The sequence below is a fragment of the Odocoileus virginianus genome, chromosome 16 (assembly GCF_023699985.2).
Source record: "Odocoileus virginianus isolate 20LAN1187 ecotype Illinois chromosome 16, Ovbor_1.2, whole genome shotgun sequence".
Classification (NCBI taxonomy): domain Eukaryota; kingdom Metazoa; phylum Chordata; class Mammalia; order Artiodactyla; family Cervidae; genus Odocoileus; species Odocoileus virginianus.
The window spans coordinates 19,863,641-19,889,918 of NC_069689.1; the positions used below are offsets into that span (position 1 = coordinate 19,863,641).

Consider the following 26,278-nt stretch of genomic DNA (forward strand, 5'->3'; position numbering starts at 1 on the left):
AATCAGGCCTGAGGCATGAGCTCATCCTTGGAATAAAGTCAGCCTGTTCAGATTAAATTATCCCCAAGGATATTCACTGAAGTATTATCAGTTTTATTCCAGGTAGGGGGAAAAAAAGAAATCTAAAGAGCAAGAGAAAAAAAAAGGAATCTCAGGACCCAGTAGAGATTCTGTATTAATTGCCCATATATAGTCATGATAATTACAATATTCTAAAACACTAAAGATTTATATGAGAACTCAACAGGCTCATTTGATATAATGCCTTAGATTGAAATTCAAATAAATTATTGTCTATTCCATTTTAAAAGGCTTTTTTGTTTGTTTAGCAGTTTTATTAAGATATAATTCACATAGAATAATATTTACCCACTTATAGTGTACAATTCAATGACCTTTAGTATATTTACAGTTGTGCAACCATCACCACAGTCTATTCTGAAATATTTTAAAGGCTTTTATTGTACAGATTATGCAGATTTTATTATTGGTCTTTTAAAATATAAGAAGGTCTTCCTTTTGTCTCAACAATAATTTGAGAGTCAGAATCTTCCTATGTTAACTGAAAAGAATTACATAATCTAAATGATGAGAGTTAGATTTTATTCTGTGGACAAAACTGAGGACATATGCCCAGGACACAGCCTCTCAGATTGCTCTGAGAGACTGCTCCCAAGAGGGAAAGGGGAACCAGGACATATAAGGAGTTTTTGCAGCAAAGACCAGGTAGTTGGAACATCAAAAGTTTTCTTTAAAGAAAACCAGATATCTCAAGGAATTTAGTGCTTTTCTATGTATGGGAAGATGCAAGAGTCTGGGGTCCCTGAAACCATTCCTTTGATGTGCACCTCAGCTTTTTGGGACCAGTACCCCGTGCTTTCTCATCCTGAGTCTCCTCAGGGTGCATCTTTGGGGGCTGGCTGCAGTGGCTGAGGGCATGGCAGCAGGCAGGCAGCCAGTCTTTCTCCATCCTGAGCTCCCTCAGGGCTCACAGTCGTGGCTGTAGTGGCTGTAGTGGCTTGATGGCTGCAAATCCTTTGTTTACCGCAGGCAGGCAACATTTTTCATAGACACCTATAAGAAAACCATCTCAAATTCTTGCATATAACTCACATCCAACATGTATAATCTTACCTTCTTGGAAGTTTCTCTCTTATGACCAATTTTTCAAACCCTATATTTTTTTCTTATTGCTTTGTGCTGCTGTCAGGCTTCTGGGAAGACTCCTTAAACCAAGCTGCAGCTGAAGGAGAATAAAGAAAGTATACGGCCTGTTTTAACTGTACTGAAAGATCAACAGCTCCTGGGAGCCTCAGATAGACAATTCATAGATAGCAGCATCTTCATTAACTTATGCTAATCAAGCAAAATTTTTTATTCCTTTTTCATGTGTTATTCAAAAAACATATTCTTGTTTCCTGCCCTCTTTCTATGACCTTTTATTTGTTGACATACAGTTTTTCTCTTTTATTTGCCTCACATTTCTGAACTATCTAACTTTTAAATTTTCTGTTTTTCTATCTTACATGTTAAGTCTATGTATTGTCTAAATGATACTTTTGCTTATTTATGTAGGTTGACTACATCAAAGGAAAACTGTGGTATAATGAAAGATGTTTTGCTAACAGAGAACACTTTGAAGGTGAATTTTAATAAGCTCTTCTCAACATAGATAGCACAGATAGATTAGATAAAATGAAATAAAAATAGAATTAAACATAAAGATAGATTTGTTTTGTAAAAGTTAAGAGCCTAAAACTGGGGTGGGGGAAATTAATTTAAATATAAGGCAATAGGCATGCCCTGATGTAAATGCAAGAAAATTGTATTTGAGTATACTTAAGGATACATTTAAAAATATAGATGCTACTTATAATTTCTGTACCTTTATATTTTATAGTTGATTATGTTACTATCACCTTTGACAGAAACAGGACCTTAAGTGAGGTATGATATTCAATATTTTAAAAAATAAGAAATTATGCTGTGCATAATTTCATAGGTTGTTATTAATCTGAAGAATGGCAATTCTACAGGCTGAAAAGCTTAACAATCACTCTTTGCTCCCAGTGGTGCTTCTACTTGGGCTTAATGGTAATCTTCTAATGGTAATTATCTAACTGGAGAAGGAAATGGCAACCCACTCCAGTATTCTTGCCTGGAGAATCCCATGGACGGAGGAGCCTAGTAGGCTACAGTCCATGGGGTCGCTAAGAGTCGGATTTGACTCAGTGACTTCACTTTCACTTTTCACTTTCCTGCATTGGAGAAGGAAATGGCAACCCACTCCAGTATTCTTGCCTGGAGAATCTCAGGGACAGAGAAGCCTGGTAGGCTGCCATCTATGGGGTTGCACAGAGTCGGACATGACTGAAGCAACTTAGCAGCACCAGCAATTATCTAGCAGTTCATGTCAGAAAGGAATGTTTGGCCATGTTTTCTGGACTCTCATCCCCCAGAAGATAACAACACAATGGTCCATTGGTTTATTTGCCTATAGGAGCTAATGAGGACTTTTAGAGTTCAATAATGGCATTAACTTTTCCTTTTTCTTTTGGTAGGCAAACTCTTGTTTTTACAGTAAAGAACCATTTCTTGAATGGTTACCTTGCTTACCCCCTGTTCCAAAAGGAACCAAAACTATTCTTTCAACTGTGATAACAGTTCTTGTTGACCAAGAGCAAAGTTCTGCAGTCTACCTCTTCCATAACCAGGTAGGCCTTAAAGCCCAGAGGGGATTGCTCTTGACCCCACAATAATGAAAATGTACCTGACCAAAACTTATTTCCAAGTTCTTGTTTTCTTTGGCCGTGTAAGTTGATAAAAATTGGCTACAGTGAAATTATTTATGATAATTAATATAGTTTGATACCTTATGGGCTTCCCTGATAGCTCAGTTGATAAAGAATCTGCCTGCAATGTGGGAGACCCTGGTTTGATTCCTGGGTCAGGAAGATCCACTGGAGAAGGGATAGGCTACCCACTCCAGTATTTTTAGATTTCCCTTGTTGGCCTAGCTAGTAAAGAATTCGCCTGGAATACAGGAGACCTGGGTTCGATCCCTGGGTTGGGAAAATCCCCTGGAGAAGGAAAAGGTTACCTACTCCAGTATTCTGGCATAGAGAATTCCAAGGATGTCCATGGGGTCGCAAAGTGTTGAACACAACTGAGTGACTTTCACTTTCACTTGATACCTTATAGATGTCTTGTCTCTGATTATCATTCAGTTTGATGAAAATACAAAATTCAATGCTGTTTGTGTAATGATTCTGCTTTGCTTATTCTTCAGGGGAGTATAAACTGTATTTGGTCTGTATCTATTTAAGTTTCCATAAAATGGTTAGTTTAAATGAACAAAAAGTGGAACAAGCCCACCCGCATGATTTTAGGGTATAAAAATTTTTCCTTTACCCTTGACTCTTTACAACCCTGTGGACTGTAGCCTACCAGGCTCCTCCATCCATGGGATTTTCCAGGCAAGAATACTGGAGTGGGTTGCCATTTCCTTCTCCAGGGGATCTTCCCGACCCAGGGATTGAACCCGGGTCTCCCGCATTGCAGGCAGATGCTTTAACCTCTGAGCCACCAGGAAAGTCCACCCTCTTACTAGGGCCATGCAAATTAAACTGATAAAAGACAGATTAATAAAAGAAAATAATTATTTATGCATGCGAGGCACACACAATCACAGGAAACTAATCAAACTGATCACATGGACCACAGCCTTGTCTAACTCAGTGAAACTATGAGCCATGCTGTGTAGGGCCACACAAGATGGATGAGTCATGGTGGAGAATTCTGACAAAATGTGGTCCACTGGAGAAGGGAACGGCAAACCACTTCAGCATTCTTTCCTTGAGAACCCCATGAACAGTATGAAAAGGCAAAAAGATAATGACACTGAAAAATGAACTTCCCAGGTCAGTAGGTGCCCAATATGCTACTGAAAAAAAGTGGAGAAATAACTCCAGAAAGAATGAAGAGAGAAAGCCAAAGTGAAAACAACACCCAGTTGTAGATGAAACTGGTGAAAGTCTGATGCTGGTCAGTAGGTGCCCAATATGCTACTGAAAAAAAGTGGAGAAATAACTCCAGAAAGAATGAAGAGAGAAAGCCAAAGTGAAAACAACGCCCAGTTGTAGATGAAACTGGTGAAAGTCTGATGCTGAAGAACTATACAAAAAAAAATCTTCTGATCCAGATAACCACGATGGTGTGATCACTCACCTAGAGCCAGGCATCTTGGAATGTGAAGTCAAGTGGGCCTTAGGAAGCATCGCTACCAACAAAGCTACTGGAGGTGATGGAATTCCAGTTGAGCTATTTCAAATCCTAAAAGATGATGCTGTGAAAGTGCTGCATCCAATATGCCGGCAAATTTTGAAAACTCTGCAGTGGCCACAGGACTGGAAAAGGTCAGTTTTCATTCCAATCCCAAAGATAGGCAATGCCAAAGAATTTTAAAACTACCACACAATTGCACTCATCTCACAAGCTAGAAAAGTAATCTTCAAAATTCTCCAAGCCAGGCTTCAACAGTACATGAACTGTGAACTTCCAGATGTTCGAGGTGGATTTAGAAAAGGCAGAGGAACCAGAGATCAAATCGCCAACATCCATTGGGTCATCAAAAAAACAAGAGAGTTCCAGAAAAACATCTACTTCATTGACTACACCAAAGCCTTTGACTGTGTGGATCACAACCATCTGTAGAAAATTCTTCAAGAGATGGGACTACCAGATCACCTTACCTGCCTCCGGAGAAATCCGTATGCAGATCAAGAAACAACATTAGAACCGGACATGGAACAACAAACTGGTTCCAAATTGGGAAAGGAGTATGTCAAGGCTGTATATTGTCACCCTGCTTATTTAACTTATATGCAGAGTACATCATGTGAAATGCTGGGCTGGATGAAGCACAAGTTGGGATCAAGACTACTGGGAGAAATATCAATAACCTCAGATATGCAGATGACACCACCCTTATGGCAGAAAGCAAAGAAGAACTAAAGAGTTTATTGATGAAAGTGAAAGAGGACAGTGAAAAAGTTGGCTTAAAACTCAGCTTTCAAAAAATGAAGATCATGGCATCCAGTCCCATCACTTTATGGCAAATAGATGAGGAAATAATGGAAACAGTGACAGACTTTGTTTGGGGGGCTCCAAAATCACTGCAGATGGTGACTACAGCCATGAAATTAAGATACTTGCTCCTTGGAAGAAAAGCTATGACCAACTTAGATAGCATATTAAAAAGCAGAGACATTACTTTGCTGACAGAGGTCCATCTAATCAAAGCTATGGTTTTTCCAGTAGTCATGTATGGATGTGAGAGTTGGACTATAAAGAAACCTGAGCACTGAAGAATCAATGCTTTTCTCATGCATCCAACCTGGGCTGATGATCTGTTTCATCCTAGATAATATACATGTTTTGATGCTGTTCTCTTGAAACATCCCACCCTCGCCTTCTCCCACAGAGTCCAAAAGTCTGTTCTATACATCTGTGTCTCTTTTTCTGTTTTGCGTATAGGGTTATCGTTACCATCTTTCTAAATTCCATATATATGTGTTAGTATACTGTAATGGTCTTTATCTTTCTGGCTTACTTGGACCTGGTGTACTGGGAAGAGCCAAAGGGATAGGGTCAAGAGGGAGGTGGGAGGGGGGATCGGGATGGGGAATACATGTAAATCCATGGCTAATTCATGTCAATGTATGACAAAAACCACTACAATATTGTAAAGTAATTAGCCTCCAACTAATAAAAATAAATGAAAAAAAAAAAAGAATCAATGCTTTTGAACTGCGGTGTTGGAGAAGACTCTTAAGAGTCCCTTGGACTGCAAGGAGATCAAACCAGTCAATCCTAAAAGACATCAAGACTGAATATTCACTGGAAGGACTGAAGCTGAAACTATGATACTTCGGCCACCTGATGCGAAGAACTGACTTCTTGGAAAAAACTGTGATGCTGGGAAAGATTGAAGGCAAGAGAAGAAAGGGACCCCAGAGGATGAGATGGTTGGATGGCATCACCGACTCAATGGACATGAGTTTGAGCAAGTTCTGGGAGTTGGTGATGGACAGGGAAGCCTGGCATGCTGCAGTCCATGGGGTTGCAAAGAGTCAGACACAACTGACTATGAACTGAATGCACACACATGTGGGTGAAAGTCAATGATGAATAATTCAAAAGGTAGTTAAATTTTGGAGGTTATATACCATCTTAATAGTTTAAGGAATTGAGTGAGAAAGATACTTAAAAGAAAGCAAATGAAGAGATAATGGGTTTACAGGGGAACAAATAGGAGTCAAGAAAGTCCGTGATAATATTTGTTTGAACAAGTTTGAGTGATTTTTCTGTCTCTTGTGGGCCTTAAAGCTCCCCTGAAGAAGGGATCTGGGGTAGGTTTTGTTCAAATGCTGCCTTCTGGGAGTAGATATCCTCTGAAGAGGGATTAATGGCAGCCTTATATCCCAGAAGGACTTCCTCATGGCTCAGATGGTAAAGCATCTGCCTACAATTCAGGAGACCTGAGTTCGATCCCTGGGTCAGGAAGATCTCCTGGAGAAGGAAATGGCAACCCAATCCAGTACTCTTGCCTGGAAAATCCCATGGACAGAGGAGCCTGGTAGGCTACAGTCCATGGGGTCACAAAGAGTCAGACATGACTGAGCGACTTCACTTTTCACTTATATCCCAGATGTTGCTGCATTTAGTCAGATAAGGAAAGAAATTTTTTTTCTGCACTTTTTGAATCTAAAATATCAGTATAAAATAAACTTTATACCAAAGTGTCATACCTTGGGGTTCATATTCTGATCCCAATCAGAATCATGATCTGACAGAACTGTAGTGTGGCCTTGGTGTCCATATTTTAAAAAGTAATTTGACGTTATGATTCTGGTGAATGGGCATTGGAGTCTGTCAAGTTCAGTAATGATTCTACCATAAACCGCCCCCCCTTGACATTTATTATAGAACCTTGGACAAATAATTTAATCCTCTTTACTTCATGTTCAATATCTACAAGATGGACCTATACAGTAGGGGGAGACAGAGTAAAGAAATACCAATCGTTGCTAGTCCTTTCAATTCTGTGCTGTTAAAGGTTGTATCCCTATCTTAATCAAAATCCAAGTAACAAGAAACTAAAAATTGTAACAAAGACTTAGTACTGTTGGTGGAAAGAAATCTTACAATTTGCTCCTTCTTTGTTTATCTGTTTCTAGAAAAATACCATTGTCTCTGTGAGGATCCTAAAACACAACAAACCAGACTTAATACAAAAATTTCCATTTTTCTCTTTTCCTTCATCATTCTCTTCTCCTGTTGGAATGATATTCCACCCACGAAGCCATTTTCTGTATGCTTATGGTAATCAGGTATGTATAGATTAAACTACACTCTAGTATAGATGTAAATTCTTCACTTACTCCATGCCAAGTGGTTATACATTAAGAATGGAGTTGTCTGACAGTCAGGGAGGTGGAAAGCCTAATGAAGAGAGAATGAGAGGAAAGGAATTAGTGACAGTGAATACAAACAAATCTTTTGCAAAGTTTTGCTGAAAAGTGGAACAGGGAAATGTGACACCATTTGAAAAAGGAAAGGGCAAAAGACGTTTTTTTTAAGATAGAAGGAATTATGATGTGTGCTTCCAGGAATTATTTGGTAGAGAGGGAAAAATTAATGATGCAGGAAAGAGAGCAAACTGCTGGAGAGACATTTCTGAAAAGGTGAGAGGAGATAATCTATATGAACTAGTAAAGAGATTAGTCTTAGCACAGACAATAGTAAGTGGAGGGAGGGAGGGTTTTGGGGTTCAAAAGCAGGTAGGTGGGGAGCTATGGTAATGGAGGATGTGGGAATTTATCTTCTATTTTCTCACAAAAAAAATCAAAATTATTTATGAGTGATGATGGAGGAGAAATGTAGGGAGGAGGTGATTTGAGAAAAGAGACAACAGAATTAAATAGTTGCCTAGGAGGATGGGCAACTTAATTTTACAACTTAAGGAACTAAAAAAAGAAGGGCCACAAACTAAAAGCTAACAAACAGAAGGATATAATAAAGAGTAGAGGAAAGATAAATGTAATAGGGAATAGAAAAAAAGCAGTTAAACTAAGACCTGGTTTATTGACAAAACTTAACTAGATAAACTAAGAAAAAGAAGATTCATCTAAAAATTGAAAGAGGGGATGTTGTGACTGATGCCGCAGAAATAAGGAGGATGTGAGAATATTGTGAATAGTTGTATGCTAACAAACTGGATAACCTAGAACAAACGGGTAAATTCCCAGAAACCCACAGCCTACTAATTCTTAAGTCATGAAGAAATAGGAAATCTGAGCAGACCAATAACTAGTTAGGAAATTGAATCAGTAATCAAACCTCCCAACAAAGAAAAGGCTAAGGCCATATGGCTTCATTGGTGAACTGGTCCAAATGTTTAAAGAAGAATTAACACTAAACCTCTTCAAACTCTTACCAAAGGGAAGAAAAGAATGAAGAGGAATGAATGTTTCCAAGGTCATTCTTTGAAACCACCATTGACCTATCAAAGTCAGACAAGAATACTACAAGAAAACTATAAATCAAATCCCTAGACAACATTGATACAAAAATTCTCAACAAAATACTAGGAAACTGAATTTGGCAATGGGATTAAAAAGATTATACATACTACCACCAAGTGGGATTTGTTCCTGTAACACAGAGATGGTTCAACATATGAAAATTGAACAATGTAATATACTACATTAACAGAATGAAGGGGGAAAATAATCACAACATCATCTCGGTTGATACAAAAGAGCATTTGACAAAATTCAACATACTTTCATGATAAAAACATGTAGTAGACTAGAAATGAAAGAAAACTACCTAAACATGGTGAAAACCATATATAAGAAACCCACAATGAACATTATACTCAACAGTGAAAGACTTATAGCTTTTCCTCTAAGATAAGGAATAAGGCATGGAAGCACACTCTCACCACTTCTATTCAATACAGTACTGGAAGTTCTGACCAGAGCTATTAGACAAGAAAAAGAAATTTTAAAGTATCTGCATATAACAGGAAGAAGCAAAATTATCTGTGTTCACAGGTGATATGATCCTATATGTAGAAAACTCTGAAGATACTGCAAAAAACAAACAAACAAAAACCTGTTAGAATAGAGGAATTCAGCACAAAAGTCTCATTTTAATATGGGTAAGCACTCTCCTCTATATAGCAATTCATCCAACCCTTCATCCTTTTATGGACAAGGAGGACCCAGTTGAGAGATGATGAAATGACTTTGTTCTTTTATGCCTCTTTTATAAAACTGAAGATTGCCACATGCACTGTTGCACAAACTCTAGGAAGGGAATAGAGGGTTGACCAAGTAGGTAAGGAGTCATTACACACGTGTGTGTGTGTGTGTGTGAGGGGGGATGAATGCATGATGGATGTGGGAGTATGGTTATGCTGAATGACTTTTCTTGTGTAGGAAGATTAGGTAGTTGCTGACTGTTACACGACAGCTGTTTAGTGAGGTATTGTCTTTCTATTCCCTTAGGTATGGCTTTCAATTGATGGCGGCAACACCTTTGATTTAATAGCTGACTTTCATGATGATATCATAAAGAACACTTACCATAGTTTTTATACTTCAGATATTACTCTTGTTTCCCAAAGTGGAAAGGTTTACTTGACAAAAGCAGGTGAGGAATTCACTTTTGCTGGTATAAGCACTACCTGTGAGCCAAGGGTTAGAAGATGTATTTTTAAATCTGCCATATTAATGAACTGATCCTAAAGTCTCAGACATATTAGAGGTTTTAGATGGATTTTTTTAATGTTTTACAGTAATAAAAAATAAACATAACAAAATTTAACATCTTAACCATTCTCAGTATATAGTTCAGTGTTACTGGATACATGCTCAGTCACTTCACTTGTGCCTGATTCTTTGCAACCCTATGGACTTACCCCACCAAGTTCCTCTGTCCATGGGATTCTCCAGGCAAGAATACTGGAGTGGGTTACGATGCCCTCCTCTAGGGGATCTTCCCGACCCAGGGATCGAACATGCATCTCTTACGTCTCTTGCATTGGCAGGCGGGTTCTTTACCACGAGCGCCACCTGGGAAGCCCTCAGTGGTATTAAATACATGCAAATATTCTGCAACCATCACCAACATCCATCTCATTAACTCTCTTCATCTTAAAACTTTATACCTTTAAAAAATAAATCCCCACACCCCTCTTCCCCACAGCTTCTCACAACTACCATTCTATTTTCTGTTTCTATGATTTTGATTACTCTGGTGCCTCATATAAGTGGAATCATACAATATTTGTCCTTTGTGAATAGATTATTTCACTTAACTTACTGGCCTTAAGGTTCATACATATAATAGCTTGTATCAGGGTTTTCTTCATGATTAAGACTGAATAATAATTGTACCGTATAGATCACATTTAGCTTGTCCATTCATCCATCAGTGGACACTTGGGTTGCTTCCATGTTTATCTATTGCGAATAGTGTTGCTACGAACACAGGTATACAGATACATATTTAAGACTTGCTTTTATCTCTTTTGGGTATATACTCAGAAGTGGCATTGCTGAATCATATGATAATTCTACTTTTAATTTTTTGAGAATCTGCAATACTATTTTACACAGCACTGTACTATTTTACATTCTGACTTCCAGTGTAAAATGGTTCCAGTTTCTCCACAACATTGCCAACACTTGTTATTTTCTGGTCTTTTGATAGCAATAATCCTGCTGGATGTGAAGAGGTTGTTATTATTGTTGATCAATCACTAGTCAGGTCAACTATTGTGACCACATGGACTGTAGCATGCCAGGTTTCCAGTCCATCGCCAACTCCTGGACCTTGCTAAAACTCATGTCCACTGAGTCAGTGATGCCATCCAACCATCTCATCCTCTGTTGCCCCCTTCTCCTCCTGCCTTCAATCTTTCCTAGCAGCAGGGTCTTTTCCAATGAGTCGGTTCTTCACATCAGGTGGCCAGAGTATGGGAGCTTCAGCTTTAGCATCAGTCCTTCCAATGAACACTCAGGACTGATTTCCTTTAGGATTGAGTGGTTTAATTTCCTTGCTGCCCAAGGGACTCTCAAGAGTCTTCTCCAATACCACAGTTCAAAAGCATCAGTTCTTTGGTGCTCAACTTTCTTTATGGTCCAACTCTCACATCTGTACATGACTACTGAAAAAACCATAGCTTTGACTAGATGGACCTTTGTCGGCAAAGCAATGTCTCTGCTTTTTAGTATGCTGTCTAGGTTGGTCATAGCTTTTCTTCCAAGGAGCAAGTATCTTTTAATTTCATGGCTGCAGTACCATCTGCAGTGATTTTGGAGCCCCCCAAAACAAAGTCTGTCACTGTTTCCATTGTTTCCCCATCTATTTGCCATAAAGTGATGGGACCGGATACCATGATCTTTGTTTTCTGAGTGTTGAGTTTTAAGCCAGCTCTTCCACTCTCCTCTTTTACTTTCATCAAGAGGCTCTTTAGTTCTTCACTTTCTGCCATAAGGGTGGTATCATCTGCATAACTGAAGTTATTAATATTTCTTCCCAGAATCTTGATTCCAACTTGTGCTTCATTCAGCCCAGCATTTCACATGATGTACTCTGCATATAAGTTAAATAAGCAGGGTGACAATATACAGCCTTGACATACTCCTTTCCCAATTTTTTGAACCGGTCATTTGTTCCATATCCGGTTCTAACAGTTGCTTCTTGACTGACATACAGGTCTCTCAGGAGACAGATAATGTGTCTGGCATTCCCATCTTTTTCAGAATTTTCCACAGTTTGTTGTGATCCGCAGTCAAAGTCTTTAGTGGAATCAATGAAACTGAAATAGATGTTTTTCTGGAAGTCTCTTGCTTTTTCTATGACCCAGTAAATGTTGGCAATTTGATCTCTGGTTCCTCTGCCTTTTCTAAATCCATCTTGTACATCTGGGAGTTCTCAGTTCACATACTGTTGAAGCCTAGCTTGAAGGATTTGACCATAACCTTACTATGTGAAAGGAGAGCAACTAAACGGTAGTTTGAACATTCTTTGACATTGTCTTTCTTTGGGCTTGGAATGAAAACTGACCTTTTCCAGTTCTGTGGCCACTGCTGAGTTTTCTAAATTTGCTGACATGTTGAGTGCAGCACTTTAACAGCATTATCTTTTAGGATTTTAAATATTTCTGCTGGAATTCCATTATGCCCCACTAGCTTTGCTGTAGTAATACTTTCTCAGACCCACTTGACTTTGTACTCCAGGATGTCTGGCTCTAGGTGAGTGACCATACCATCACGATTATCCAGGTCTTTAAGGCCATTTTTGTGTAGTTCTTCTATGTATTCTTGCCATCTCTTCTTAATATCTTCTGCTTCTGCTAGGTCCATACCATTTCTGTCCTTTATTGTGCCCATCCTTGCATGAAATGACCCCTCGATATCTCTAATTTTCTTGAAGAGATTTCTTGTCATTCCCATTGTATTGTTTTCCTCTATTATTTGCATTGCTCATTTAAGAAAACCTTCTTATCTCTACTTGCTGTTCTCTGGAACTCTGCATTTATTTGGTTTTATCTTTCCTTTTCTCCCTTGCCCTTCTCTTCTCTTCTTTTCTTGGCTCTTTGTAAAGCCTCCTCAGGCAACCGCTTACCTTCTTGCATTTCTTTTTCTTTGGGATGACTTTGGTCTCTGCTTCCTGTACAATGTTTTTGTTGCTGTTGTTCAGTAGCTCAGGGGTGTCCAACTGTTTGTGACCCCGTGGACTGCAGTAGGCCAGGCTTCCCTGTCCTTCACCATCTCCTGGAGTTTACTCAAACTCATATTCATTGAGTTGGTGATGCCATCCAACCATCTCATCCTCTCTCATCCCTTCTCCTCCTGCCTTCAATCTTTCCCAGCATCAGGGTCTTTTCCAGTGAGTCAGTTCTTCACATTAGGTGGCCAAAGTACTGAAGCTCCAGCCTCAGCATCAGTCCTTCCAGTGAATGTTCAGTCTTGATTTCTGTTAGGATTGACTGGTTTATCTGCTTTCTGTCCAAGGGATACTCAAGAGTCTTCTCCAACACCACAGTTCAAAAGCATCAATTCTTCAGTGCTCAGCTTTCTTTATAGTCCAACTCTCACATCCATACACAACTACTGGAAAAACCATAGCTTTGCCTAGATGGACCTTTGTTGGGAAAGTAATGTCCTTGCTTTTTAATGTGCTGTCTAGGTGGATCATAACTTTTCTTCCAAGGAGTATGCATCTTTTAATTTCATGGTTGCAGTCACCATCTGCAGTGATTTTGGAGCCCCCCAAAATAAAGTCTGTCACTGTTACCACTGTTTCCCCATCTATTTGCCATAAAGTGATGGGACTGGATGCCACGATCTTCATTTTTTGAAATTTGAGTTTTAAGCCAGCTTTTTCACTGTCCTCTTTCATGAACTTCATCAAGAGGCTCTTCAGTTCTTCTCCCATAAAGGTGGTGTCATCTGCATATCTGAGGTTATTGATATTTCTCCCAGCAATCTTGATTCCAACTTGTGCTTCATCCAGCCCAGCATTTTGCATGATGTACTCTGCATATAAGTTGAATAGACAGGATGACAATATACAGCCTTGACATATTCTTTTCCCAATTTGGAACCAGTCTGTTGTTCCATGTGCAGTTCTAACTTGCTTCTTGACCTGCATACAGATTTCTCCAGAGGCAGGTAAGGTGGTCTGGTATTCTGATCTCTTGAAGAATTTTCCACTGTTGTGATCTACACAGTCAAAGGCTTTGGCATAGTCAATAAAGTAGAAGTAGATATTTTTCTGGAACTCTCTTGCTTTTTCAATGATTCAGCGGATGTTGGCGATTTGATCTCTGGTTCCTCTGCCTTTTTTAAATCCACCTTGAACATCTGGAAGTTCACAGTTCAGGTACTGTTGAAGCCTGGCTTGGAGAGTTTTGAAGATTACTTTGCTAGTTTGTGAGATGAGTGCAATTGTGTGGTAGTTTGAACATTCTTTGGCATTGCCTATCTTTGGGATTGGAATGAAAACTGACCTTTTCCAGTCCTGTGGCCACTGCTGAGTTTTCAAAATTTGCTGACATATTGCATGCAGCACTTTCACAGCATCATCTTTTAGGATTTGAAATAGCTCAACTGGAATTCCATCACCTCCAGTAGCTTTGTTTGTAGAGATGCTTACTAAGGCCCACTTGACTTTGCATTCCAAGATGTCTGGCTCTAGGTGAGTGATCAAGCCTTTGTGGTTATCTGGGTCATGTCCTTGCCACCTCGTCTTAATATCTTCTGCTTCTTTTAGGTCCATACCATTTCTGTCCTTTATCAAGCTCATCTTTGCATGAAATGTTCCCTTGGTATCTCTAATTTTCTTGAAGAGATCTCAAATCTTTCCCATTCTATTGTTTTCCTCTATTTCTTTGCATTGATCACTGATCAATTACATTGATCAATTGCATTGATCAGTGCATTATATACCCTGGGAAACCAAAAAAATTCATGTGACTCACTTTATTGCAGTATTTGCTTTATTAGAAACAAAGTTGCAGCATCTTCAAGATATTCCTATTCATCTCCATGACTTATTCATTCTATAATTGAAATTTTGTAGTCTTTGATTCCCTTCACCCAGTTACTCCTTTTTTTTAATTTTTAAAAAATATGTTTATTTTTAATTGAAGGATAATTCCTTTATAATATTATATTGGTTTATGCCATAAATCAGTGTGAATCAGCCATAGGTATACCTCTGTCCCCTGACTCTTGAACCTCCCTACCACCTCCTGTCCCATGCCACCTCTCCAGGGTTGTGGAGAGCCCCAGTTTGAGTTCCCTGGGTCAGACAGCAAATTCCCATTGACCATCTGTTTTACAGATGGTAGCGTATTTTGTTCCATGTTACTCTCTCCATTCATCCCACTCTCTCCTTCCTCCCCCACTGCTGTGTCCACAAGTCTCTTTGTGTCTGCGGTCTCCAGTGCTGCTCTGCAAGCAGGTTCATCAGTACTATCTTTCTAGATTCCATACATATATGTTAATATACGATATTTGTTTTTCTCTTTCTGACTTACTTCATTCCATATAATAGGCTCTTGTTTCTTCCTTATTTTTAATGTAAATATTTATAGTAATAAATTTTTCCTGTAGTACCACTTTCGCTTCATCCCGTAAGTTCTGGCATATTGTAGTTTCATTTTCATTTGCCTCTAAGTATTTTACAGTTTCCCTTGTGATTTCTTCTTTGGTAGTTGCTAGTTTTAATGTGCTTTATTTAGTTCCCGCGATTTTGGAATTTTACAGTTTCTTTGTTAATGACTTTTTTATATCACCTCCTCGTGGTCAGAGGAGATACTTTATGTGATACTGGGTTTTTTATAGGTTCAATATGTAAATGAGGTCCTGTAGTACTTTCTCTGACTGATTTCATTTAGCATAATGCCCTCAAGTTTCCTCCACTGTTGCATATGGCAGGGTTCCCTTCTTTTAGTGTCCAAATATTCTTTTGTGTATATGCACCACATTTTCTTTACTGGTTCATCTGTTGATAAACATTTAGGTTGTTTCCATGTTTCAGTTATTCTGAACAGTGCTTTAATGAAAATGGGGATGCAACTATCTATTAAAGATAGTGATTTCATTTCCTTTGGATGTATACCCAAAAGTTGAATTGCTGGATCATATGGTATTTTCAGTCTTAATTTTTTATGGTGTCTTCACACTGTTTTTCACAGTGACTGCACCAATTTACATTCCCACCAACAGTGTATACGTGTTCTCTTTTCCCTAAACCTTAACTAACACTTGTTATCTTTAGTCTTTTTGATAATAACTCAGATGTCTAGTCTTTAATGTCTGGTTCTAAAAAGGGAAAAAAGGGAGAAATTAAGGAGCAAATAAGGGGGGAAAGCCCAAGTCCTTTAAATTCCCTGGAAGTCATTTCAGCCAAGGGAGAGTGGGACTTGCAACACTGAGAGATGTGCAAAATAATGGCCACCCTCCTTTTTGTCTGCACTTGTGTGATAAGAAACCACAATCAGCAAACAGAACACGGATCCACGATATTTGGAGGACAAAGTTTTTTTTGCCCACCCTGGTTCCTGCAAGCTGTATGCAACTGCCCCAGAAACATATGCATAACTGTTTGCCATGAAACTGAAAATGGAGGATGGGTAGCTTCTACTGTGTTAAGAGCTGAAATTAACCACAATTTACTACCCAAGTCTTCCTCTGAAAGTTGCAAGCGTTCAATAGACTCCAGAGTTCCCAAAGAGTTACATCAGATAGATTCTTCCAGTGCAATTTTTGTCCACATGGGGAGAGAGATTCCTAGTGCAACCTACTCTACCATCTTCCCAGAATCCTCTGGCAGGGATGAGGTGGTGGTGGTAGATCTTTAGGATCTACAAAAGTAGGATCCTATGAACAATCCTAAAGAAGGGAAACTGAAATATTATGCTTTATTCTCATTTATAATGTCATACCCAAAGACAAATAATATTAATAGCTCCCACACACTGAGCTACTGCAGTTGTGTTCAGAGTGTTACAAGTATCATCTCGTTTAATATTCACAACAACCAAGGTGAAGTGGGTAATGTTAGATTGCTTTTACAGATTAAATTGATATTATTAAAGCCACACAGCTTGTCAGAGGTAGAGTTGGGTAAATGATACATGGCTCTCCATTTACGTGGTTTGGCGATCAGAAACCTGCTAGAAACAGAGACAAGTAGCTCCAATACTTTGGCCTGATGTGAAGAGCTGACTCTTTGGAAAAGATCTTGATGCTAGGAAAGACTGAGGGAAATAAGAGAAGGTGACAGAGGGTGAGATGGTCGGACGGCATCACCGACTCACTGGAAATGAGTTTGAGGAAATTCAGAGAAGTAGTGAAGGACAGGGAAGCCTGGATGTTCATGGGGTCACAAAGAGTCAGACACAACTTAGCGACTGAACAGCAACAGATTGAAATTCACAGGGATGAGCCTTTCTGTGCACCAAACAAGGAAGAGAGTCAGAGAATGGATCCAGGGGAATAGTCAAATAGAGAATAAACACATATTAGAAATAAAAGTCAAAATAGACTAAGCAAGATTACTTTGAAAATAGTAAAAATAATCAACACTTAAGGAAACTAAACTAACTTGACAATATAAACTATTAAAAATCATAGATATAAACTATAGAAACATGTCTACATATAGAATGAATAAGTAAGTCGAATTTCAGATGACAAATATTGATGCTAAAAATTGAGAACTTATAAGTGGTAGGGATTTTCTGTTATGAACAAAGGTGGTGGTTGTGTATTTCTCTTCCTGGCACATTGTAGCTCTCTAATGTGAATGAATGAATCAATACTGAAGATTGTAAAAATAAAGGAAACAAAAATTGATAAGACATTAAATTTTTAACTAAAAGCAAAACCAATAACAAAAGCAAAAACACTTCTGGATTATTTGAAGTAGAAAATGTAAATCAATGTTAAAGGCACAAAAGAATCAAGCCAACCTTGTTTTTTTCTCTGCTGCAACAAATAATATCACATATTCTTTTAAAGAACCTTTGGAGGAAAGATTACCTAAGAATCTGGAGCCAATTCAACCCAGGTGGCTCAGTGGTAAAAACTCAGCCTGCCAAAACAGGAAACTTAGGAGACGCGGGTTTGATCCCTGGGTCAGGAAAATCTCCTGGTGGAGGAAATGGCAACCCAGTCCAGCATTCTTGCCTGGAAAATCCCATGGACAGAGGAGCCTGGCGGACTACAGTCCATGGGGTCACAAGGACTCCAACATGACTGAGCAACTGCTCATGCACAACTAGTTGTTCATATGCAAAACCAACAGAAGAATGTTATAAATATATTTCATCAAATATGAGCTTTATTAAGTGTAAGATACACTTGGTTCTATTCACACAAAGAAAGGAAAAACTCTTCCAGTTAAACTTTAACACAGTGTTTTAACAATGATAATGGGTGATGCATGGATTATGCTGACCTTATTTCCCCAGCTTGGTGTGTGATAAGGCAATAATTTCATGTGTATCTTCACAGTAAAACATGTAATTTCATCTACTTATAGACTTCTTTCCTCTTAGGTCATGTAAAATAGTTGGTGATTGTTCTACAAGAAAATGTGGTAGTGTGGTAATTCTTTAGTGCCATTTGCTTTTTTTGATAAATATAGGCCATGCTTTGTTTTCCTCTCTTGCTGAACCCACAATAATTTTGTTTCAATACCAAGTTATAATGTAATATTTTAAAGCATTTTAAGCAGCATTATAACTCAACATGTGTGTATTGTATCAGTGCTCCAGGGAAATAATGACAATATAAAGATCGGAGACAAAGTATTGCTAATTGACTACTGTGGCATGAGTGCCACCTAGTGGACGATGATTATAAGACATCAATTATAAAAGGTCCATTTCCAAGATGTTAAAATGTGAAAGAAGTCTACCTTATGTTTATAGATGAAATACAGCATATTGAACCTTAGTAATTGTAATGGTTAATTTCATGTGTTGACTTGACTGAGCCAGTGAAAGTCACTCAGTCGTGTCCCACTCTTTCTGACCCTACGGATTGTAGCCCACCAGGCTCCTCTATCCATGGAATTCTCCAGGCAAGAATACTGGAGTGGGTTGCCATGCCCTCCTCCAGGGCATCTTCCCAATCCAGGGATCTGACCCAGGTCTCCCACATTGCAGGCAGATTCTTCATCGTCTGAACTACCAAGGGGTGCCCAGCACGTGTCTGTGTGGCTGTTTCTGGACCAGATTAACATTTGAATCTATAGACTGCCCTGCCCAGTATGGGTGGGTATCATCCAGTCTGTTGAAGACCTAAATAGAACAAAAAGGTAGAGGAGGGAGGAATTCACCCCTTCTGCTTCTTGTGCACCTGCTCAAGTTGGAACATCTGCTTTCTGCTCTCCCACCCAACAACCCAGTTCTCAGGCCTTTGGGCTCCAACTAGAAGTCACACCACCAACTTCCCTGGTGCTTGGACCTCTTCTCTACCTTGCAGACAGAAGGTCATAGAACTTCTCAGCCTCCATAATTGCATGAGGTAATTCCTCATAATTTTCTTAATAACTAAATACACATATTGGTTTGTCCAGGGTGATTCTGGTGAGAGAGGCTAGGAGATATATATATATACATACATATATACACACACACACACACACACACACACCTGGTGGCTAAAGTCAGTAGGATTTCCTGATGGATTGGATACAGAGTGTGACAGAAAGAGCAGTGTTAAGAATGGCACCGTGGTTTCTGGACTGAGCAGCTAGAATAATGCAGTTGCCCTCATTGGAGATGAGGAAGACTTCCCTAGTGGCTCAGATGGTAAAGAATCTTCCTGCAATGCGGAGACCATGGTTCGATCTCTGGGTTGAGAAGATCCCCAGAGAAGGGAATGGCTACGCACTCCCGTATTCTTGCTGGAGAATTCCATGGACAGAGGAGCCTGGTGAGCTACAGTCCATGGGGTCACAAAGAGTCAGACACAACTGAGTGAGTAACAAGGCTGAACATGGAGGAAGTTTGTGTGAGGGTGAGGAGTGCAGTATGGGATCAGTTCCGTGGGAGATACTTGGCTGACATGCATATGGAGATGTCATTAGACAGTTATATAGTTCAAGTCTAGAGTTCAAGAAGGAAAAGGCAATGGCACCCTACTCCAGTACTCTTGCCTGGAAAATCCCATAGACGGAGGAGACTGGTAGGCTGCAGTCCATGGGGTCGCTGGGAGTCGGACACGACTGAGCGACTTCACTTTCACTTTTCACTTCCACGCATTGGAGAAGGAAATGGCAACCCACTCCGGTATTCTTGCCTGGAGAATCCCAGGGACGGGGAAGCCTGGTGGGCGGCCGTCTGTGGGGTCGCACAGAGTCGGACGCGACTGAAGCGACTTAGCAGCAGCAGCAGCAGCAGAGTTCAGGAAAGAGTGAGATGGGAGGTTTCAATTTGGGAATCATCCACATAAAGATGTATTTAAAAACCTGAAACTGGACAAGATATCTTGAGAGAGTAAGAGAAGAGATCTAAGAACTGAATCCTGGGTCACTCCAGTATTAGGGGTTAGGACAGGAGAATAGGCCAGGAGACCCTGGCCAAACTGGGAAGATGAGCGGGCTTGGCGGCTGGGGCTTGGGCATCAGCCTTTCTCACACTGAGACTTGAGCGTTCATCGTCCATCCAGGAGAGGGCGCACTCGCTCTCGGTGGGTCAATGTCTGGTCTAGTGAATGTTGCTGCACCACCAGATTACTGGCAGGACACAGGAGCAACGGGAGATAACCAAGTCTGGTTCAACATATTAATCCTAGTATAGCTAATGACCCAGTGGTCTCTACTGATAATTCCCCTTGCCGCCCCGAGGGTTATTTTCGCACTGCCTTCCACCCACTGGGAAGTCTGAGTTCAGTGTTATGAAGAGAAACCACCGCCAGGGGGAGCTAGCCTTCTTTCCTCCAAACATCTGCTCACTCTGTCCTTCACCTGCTTCAAACGGGTTCGGTAATGGAGCTTGAAAAAAAAAACTTTCCGTGGACTTAACAAAAACTAACATGAATTTGCTAATTATGGAGCGCTTCTCTCACCTCTTAGTTTAAATAGAGTTTTTATAAGGTAGAGTTTTTAAAGTTCTCTCGTTGTATCATCCAATACTTTGGCCACCTGATGTGAAGAACTGAAACACTGGAAAAGACCCTGATGCTGGGAAAGATTGAAGGCAGGAGGAGAAGGGGACGACAGAGGACGAGATGGTTGGATAGCATCACCTACTCAATGGACATGAATTTGAGCAGGCTTCTGGAGTTGGTGATGGACAGGGAAGCCTGACGTCCTGCAGTCCATGGGGTTGCAAAGAGTTGGACACAACTGAGCAACTGAACTGAACTGAAGTGTATCATATCAATATCAAGTGATATCCATTTCTTTCCTAACAGGGTTAGAAAAATATAGTAATATTGGATCTATTTCTGATAAAATTTTCACTTTATACTATGACCACATGGGATTCATACATAAACTGACTCCAGACCACTTTGAAGCTGGTGGATCACTTACTGCCTTTGGAAATTCTAAAGGTATTTTTGGACAGGTCAGTGATTTTTTGTGTTGAAAAAGTTTGCCTTATTTTAATAGATGTCATATTCTATATACAGAGAAATAGGGAAACAGGAAAGTGTTTTCCCTGGGACAAACACTCTTAATACTCTTTGCTATTTTTAACTAAAGGAAAAACCTTCATACATCAGGGAACATCTCCAAAACCTTTCAAGTTCCATACAGAGCTTTATAGATTTACACACACCTGGAATATTTTCATATAAATGTTTTCACAGCAAACCACCAGATATTCTAAACTAGATCCAACCCAGGTTTACAGTGAGTTTGACTCTCTCAAGGTTGACCTTAAAGAAACATAAGTTCTGGTTTTTCCCACTCTTGGCTTTTTTCTTTCTTACTAACCCTTCCCACTTGTTTCTTCCTTTTCTAATGCTAACAGAGAAAGGAATAATCATCTGCATCACAGATGATACTTCATGCAGATTTTTCTAATAATTTTAATGTATAATGGGCCACTTATAAAGATATTTGAACCTAAAAACTCATCACGGAACACATAATCATAATAATGAATTCCCATCAATATATCAGCAAATAAACAGATTTTTTAACTGGGATCTAATAAAATCTGCACTTTAGCTTAAAGGATATAGAATGAAGGGTGACTCTAGTTTTAATAGATCACTCAAAGTTACCAGGCCAAGACTGCGGTTCAGAACACGGTGCTTTAACTTCCCTGTCTTCTGAGATACTGTCAGAGAAAAAAGTGGAACTTCCTAGTGACAGTAAGATGCCATCATGTGACTCCCTGTGTGATTTATTCACCAGTCTGTTGTGTGGTGCTGCATAGAAACAGATCAAATCCTGTGATCAGCAGGGTAGCCCTAACCAAAAAAGCAGTTACCTCAATTTTCACTAACTTCACAATTTGTAGAAAATATTCTCTTACGTGAAAGTTTAAATTATTAAAATCAAAAGCCAAGATGGGTTTTTATACTCAGGGTGAGTGCATTCAAGGAGTTTGCACTCAGTATTATCACCTCCCTCTCCCAAAGCAAACTATATCTGTATCCTCTCTGAATACACATGATCCATAAACCTTTTTTGGCTCTGAGTAGTTGCCAAACACTGTCGTGAACACTTAGTCTTTATAACAATTACTTATCCTCATTTTACCCACAAGGAAAGTGAGGCACAGGGAGGGTAAATAATAATTCGCCCCAAATTATATACACCACTGGCTAGTTCCTGGAATCAGGCATCAAATCAGTTTGGGGCAACAGGTTCAGGACCTGTGCTTTTAGTCACTATGCTGTCTTTCCCAGGACTTGCACATTCTTTCATGGGATATTCTTGCCACTCCCAATCTCAAATGTCACACAGAACTCTTAAAGCCTTGTCAGCAGTTTTCAAGAGTCCTTAAGCCATCTGTTCAATACAGTTCAATTCATGTTCAGTCCCATGTGTATTCTCGTGGCATCCGTTTCCCATTCTCTCCCCTTCTCGGTGAGTTCCCAAATTTCAGAGACCAGAGGAAAAGGCATGACAGAATGTGGGTCTGAACGGCACTGCTCGATGGTGGCTGCTCCATCATACTGCAGCGTCTACCCCTCGGTCCTCATGTCACAGCAACCAGGCAACTCCAGCATCCCCTTGGGACTGGTCCCCACCTGTCTTCTCACTCCTACAATTTCCCAAAGCTGGACGAAATCAGCATCAGAGAAGGGCATGTTGGAAAGATGACTTGCAGATCAGAAATCTGGTCCAAAGTTGTCTATGTTGAGTGAGAGAAGTCTTGTGAACCACCAGCCTCGAGGACTCAGCAGCAGCAGTACAGAGTTACCAGCATGACATGGGGGGAGTAGCTCTCAAGTGTCAGGAGGTGCTTCTCAGCCCCTTGCTTACAGAACACTCCAAGCAGGAGCCAAGTTCTAGAACCTGCACTTCTAAACTCTTCCCCCACATGTGAGACAAAACACTCCAGTCTACTGTTGCAGCCTTCTATACGGGAATGTTAAACTGAAATTCACTCTTCAGAATTTCTCCTCCTCCTCAACAGAAAAGTGTGTTTTCCCTCCCATCTGCATGGATATTCAGCGATATGTCTTCTAGTGATAAGAAAAGCAATATTGTTTTGATGTGAAATGGAAGCAAATCCATTATTTGCATTTTGTCATAATGGAATTATGCTGTTGTTGTTCAGTCACTAAATTGTGTCCAACTCTTTGCAACCCCATGGACTGTAGCACGCCAGGCTTCCCTGTCACTTCACTATCTCCTGGAGTTTGCTCCAACTCATGTCCACTGAGTTGGTGATGCCATCCACCCATCTCATCATCTGTAGCCCCCTTCTCCTCCTGCCCTCAATCTTTCCCAGCATCAGAGTCTTTTCCAATGAATCAGTTCTTCACATCTGGTGGCCAAAATATTGGAGCTTCAGCATCAGTCCTTCCAATGAATATTCAGGGTTAATTTCCTTTGGGATTGATAGTTTTTTCTCCTTGCAGTCCAAATAAATTCACTATTTTCTCTTTTCATGTTCCAGGCTTTTGACATGGGCTTTGACACTGCCCTTGCTCCACAGTATCTCACCTTAAATGAAATGATATTTTATGCATATGTGCCCAAGAATGAACCGAAGGATAGAGTATACACCAAGAGGTTCTATGACATTCACTTTGGGAAATTGATACACTCCAGGTAGGTACTGATTAGCTTCACAGATTGTACACTGGTATCTAAATTCTAAATTTTGAGCCTACCTTTTGGAGTAATTTTCTTAGTCAAGGAGAGAAAGTGTTTTTGAACACTTTGCAAGATCGAATACATTTGTAGACTTCAAGGTGCTTTGCACAGTGCCCCAGTTTTAGGAACATGGGGCCAGGTATATCAGCACCATCAGGCCAACCTAAATAAATGTGTGCTTGTTGTCCTGAGTTTCAAAAATGTCTGGGCCACGCTGGGTACTGCTTATCCTCAGAGCCCACTCCCATGGCAGTTGTCATATGTCCTATGACAAACAAGTCTAACATAGAGGAGGCCATCCTGCCTGAAATACCGCCTGACAGGGTATGCAGCGTTCTCAGCAATGCTTTCCTCAAGGATATTAGCAAGAGCCAATGACCCTGAGAGCTGCCTTTATGGCCTAAAATCTTTGAAAAACAAGATGAATTCTACAAGTACCCCCTGCCACACATACACATCTAACAACCAGAAAAGGAACAGTCTCAGATTACCAGAAACTCACCTGTTCCCAAACTGGTGAGCCCTGTTCCACCAGGTTGAAATCTCTCTATTATACATCCATTGGTCTACCAACTAGATAATGTCCCATAGCCAACAGCTCCTGGAGAAGGAAATGGCAACCCACTCCAGTACTCTTGCCTGGAAAATCTCATGGATGGAGGAGCCTGGTAGGCTGCAGTCCATGGGATCGCTAAGAGTCAGACACGACTGAGCGACTTCACTTTCACCTTTCACTTCCATGCATTGGAGAAGGAAATGGCAACCCACTCCAGTGTTCTTGCCTGAGAATCCCGGGGACGGGGGAGCCTGGTGGGCTGCCGTGTATGGGGTCGCACAGAGTTGGACACGACTGAAGGGACTTAGCAGCAGCAGCAGCAGCCAACAGCTCCATGCTCCACCCAACACCTCCCTCAGAGGTAGATTGTGCAGACAGGAAGCAAACATAATATAGCAGGTGTTGGCATCAGGTTTTATTCCACAATGATTGTAGAATCTTCTGTCTCTAAGAAAAGTATCCGTGATTGTCAAGAACTATTTGTTTTTGATGGCTTTTGTATGTGTGATATTACAAATCCATTAGTGTCTGTTTGTATAGGTATGTCTTTGTAAGAAACATAGAGAATCACTCTTTTTAACATATGATCAGTATTATCTCAATGTTAATATCAATTTTTATCCTAATTATTTTGAAAGCATATGATAATTCTCTAAAAGATCAGAATGTTTAAAAAGCATCATAGCATGTTCTATGTTCAGTTAGTAACTTTGCTCACTTGCACAGAAACTAGAGAATGGGCATTTCTGAGGAAGGACATGGTAGCAAAGAGCTAGGATCTGGAAACTGGAGGCAGGTGGGACTTCAACCAGAAAGGTCAAGGATTTGGGAGCCGGAGTCATGAGGTCAGCTGTAGGCCAAAGGAAGATGTCTAGGTGGTCAGGGGTGAAGCAGGATGAGCCCTATATTTTCCTCTTCCACAAGAGTTTTTCATTACTATATTTGACCTTCCCTAGGTCACGCTGACAAATTTTCTCTAACCAGGTAACTTGTGTGAATAGCACCCTGTCTTGGATCTTCTTGGCCTTTGTTCTTGCACTTAAATGTTAGATTCAGCTAGTCAAGCTCTATTAAGGAAAAAAAAAAAGCACAACAACCTGTTAATAAAAATTACTTCTTGCAACCAAATTCTGCTTTATAGCTGCAGTTAGATCCTGGGTGGAGAGTCCTGACTCTTCTTGCAGTAGGATACTCTATTTGTGCTCCAGAATTTTACGCCCAAGACAACTTCCTGACTCTCCATAAGGATAGAGGGTTATTATTTTAGTCTTCCCTTACTCATAATGTGTCTTTGCCTATGCCCCAGTGACGGGTGGCTTTGCTTCTTCTCTCTCCATAGTTTAAAGCTTCTGCTGTGTAGAGGAGAGAGGGGAGGTGGGAGGGAAGGGGAGGGAGCCAGGGCTTCAGTCCTAGCACCCTCCAGGCCCTCCACCCCTGCCAGGATCACCTCTTTTGAGGCCCGTGTTTAACTGTTTAATGCCTAGCCAAGGCTTTTGCTTCGTATAAAAGAAGGTTCAGGGAAGTGAATGAGACTTCCTCCCTGTTTCCTCCCACCCTCTCCAATCTCCCTATAATGACCTTGCCCCGCACTCCCTTGCTGCCTGCACCACCAGCAGGGACTTTCTCTGGTCCACTCTCTGCCCCAATCTTTCTCCTGAGGCCCTGGGAAGGAGCTTGCAAGTGAGTGCAGCTCCCTTTTGAAAGGTGCACCAGAATTTCCAGACTCACATACCAGCACATCTTGGTCTTTGACAGTTTTTTGTTTGTTTTTTCTATTTTTAGACATTTCTTGTTTATTTCTTTTGTGGCCAGTACCATGTTTCTCCCTATGCTCTTCCA

General features: G+C 40.3%; 1 protein-coding gene across 3 annotated transcripts in view; it reads left to right on the forward strand.

Annotated features, from left to right (window-relative positions):
- The window catches only part of CATSPERB (cation channel sperm associated auxiliary subunit beta), a 120,183-nt gene that overhangs the window by 51,963 nt on the left and 41,942 nt on the right, over positions 1-26,278 (forward strand). For all 3 annotated transcript variants that reach the window (XM_020875990.2, XM_020875992.2, XM_070477946.1), the window contains 7 exons: positions 1,576-1,642; positions 1,901-1,947; positions 2,562-2,714; positions 7,239-7,391; positions 9,576-9,720; positions 21,015-21,169; positions 23,684-23,838. In XM_020875990.2, the coding sequence (XP_020731649.2) occupies positions 1,576-1,642; positions 1,901-1,947; positions 2,562-2,714; positions 7,239-7,391; positions 9,576-9,720; positions 21,015-21,169; positions 23,684-23,838 (875 nt within the window). The remainder of the gene's footprint in view (positions 1-1,575; positions 1,643-1,900; positions 1,948-2,561; positions 2,715-7,238; positions 7,392-9,575; positions 9,721-21,014; positions 21,170-23,683; positions 23,839-26,278) is intronic.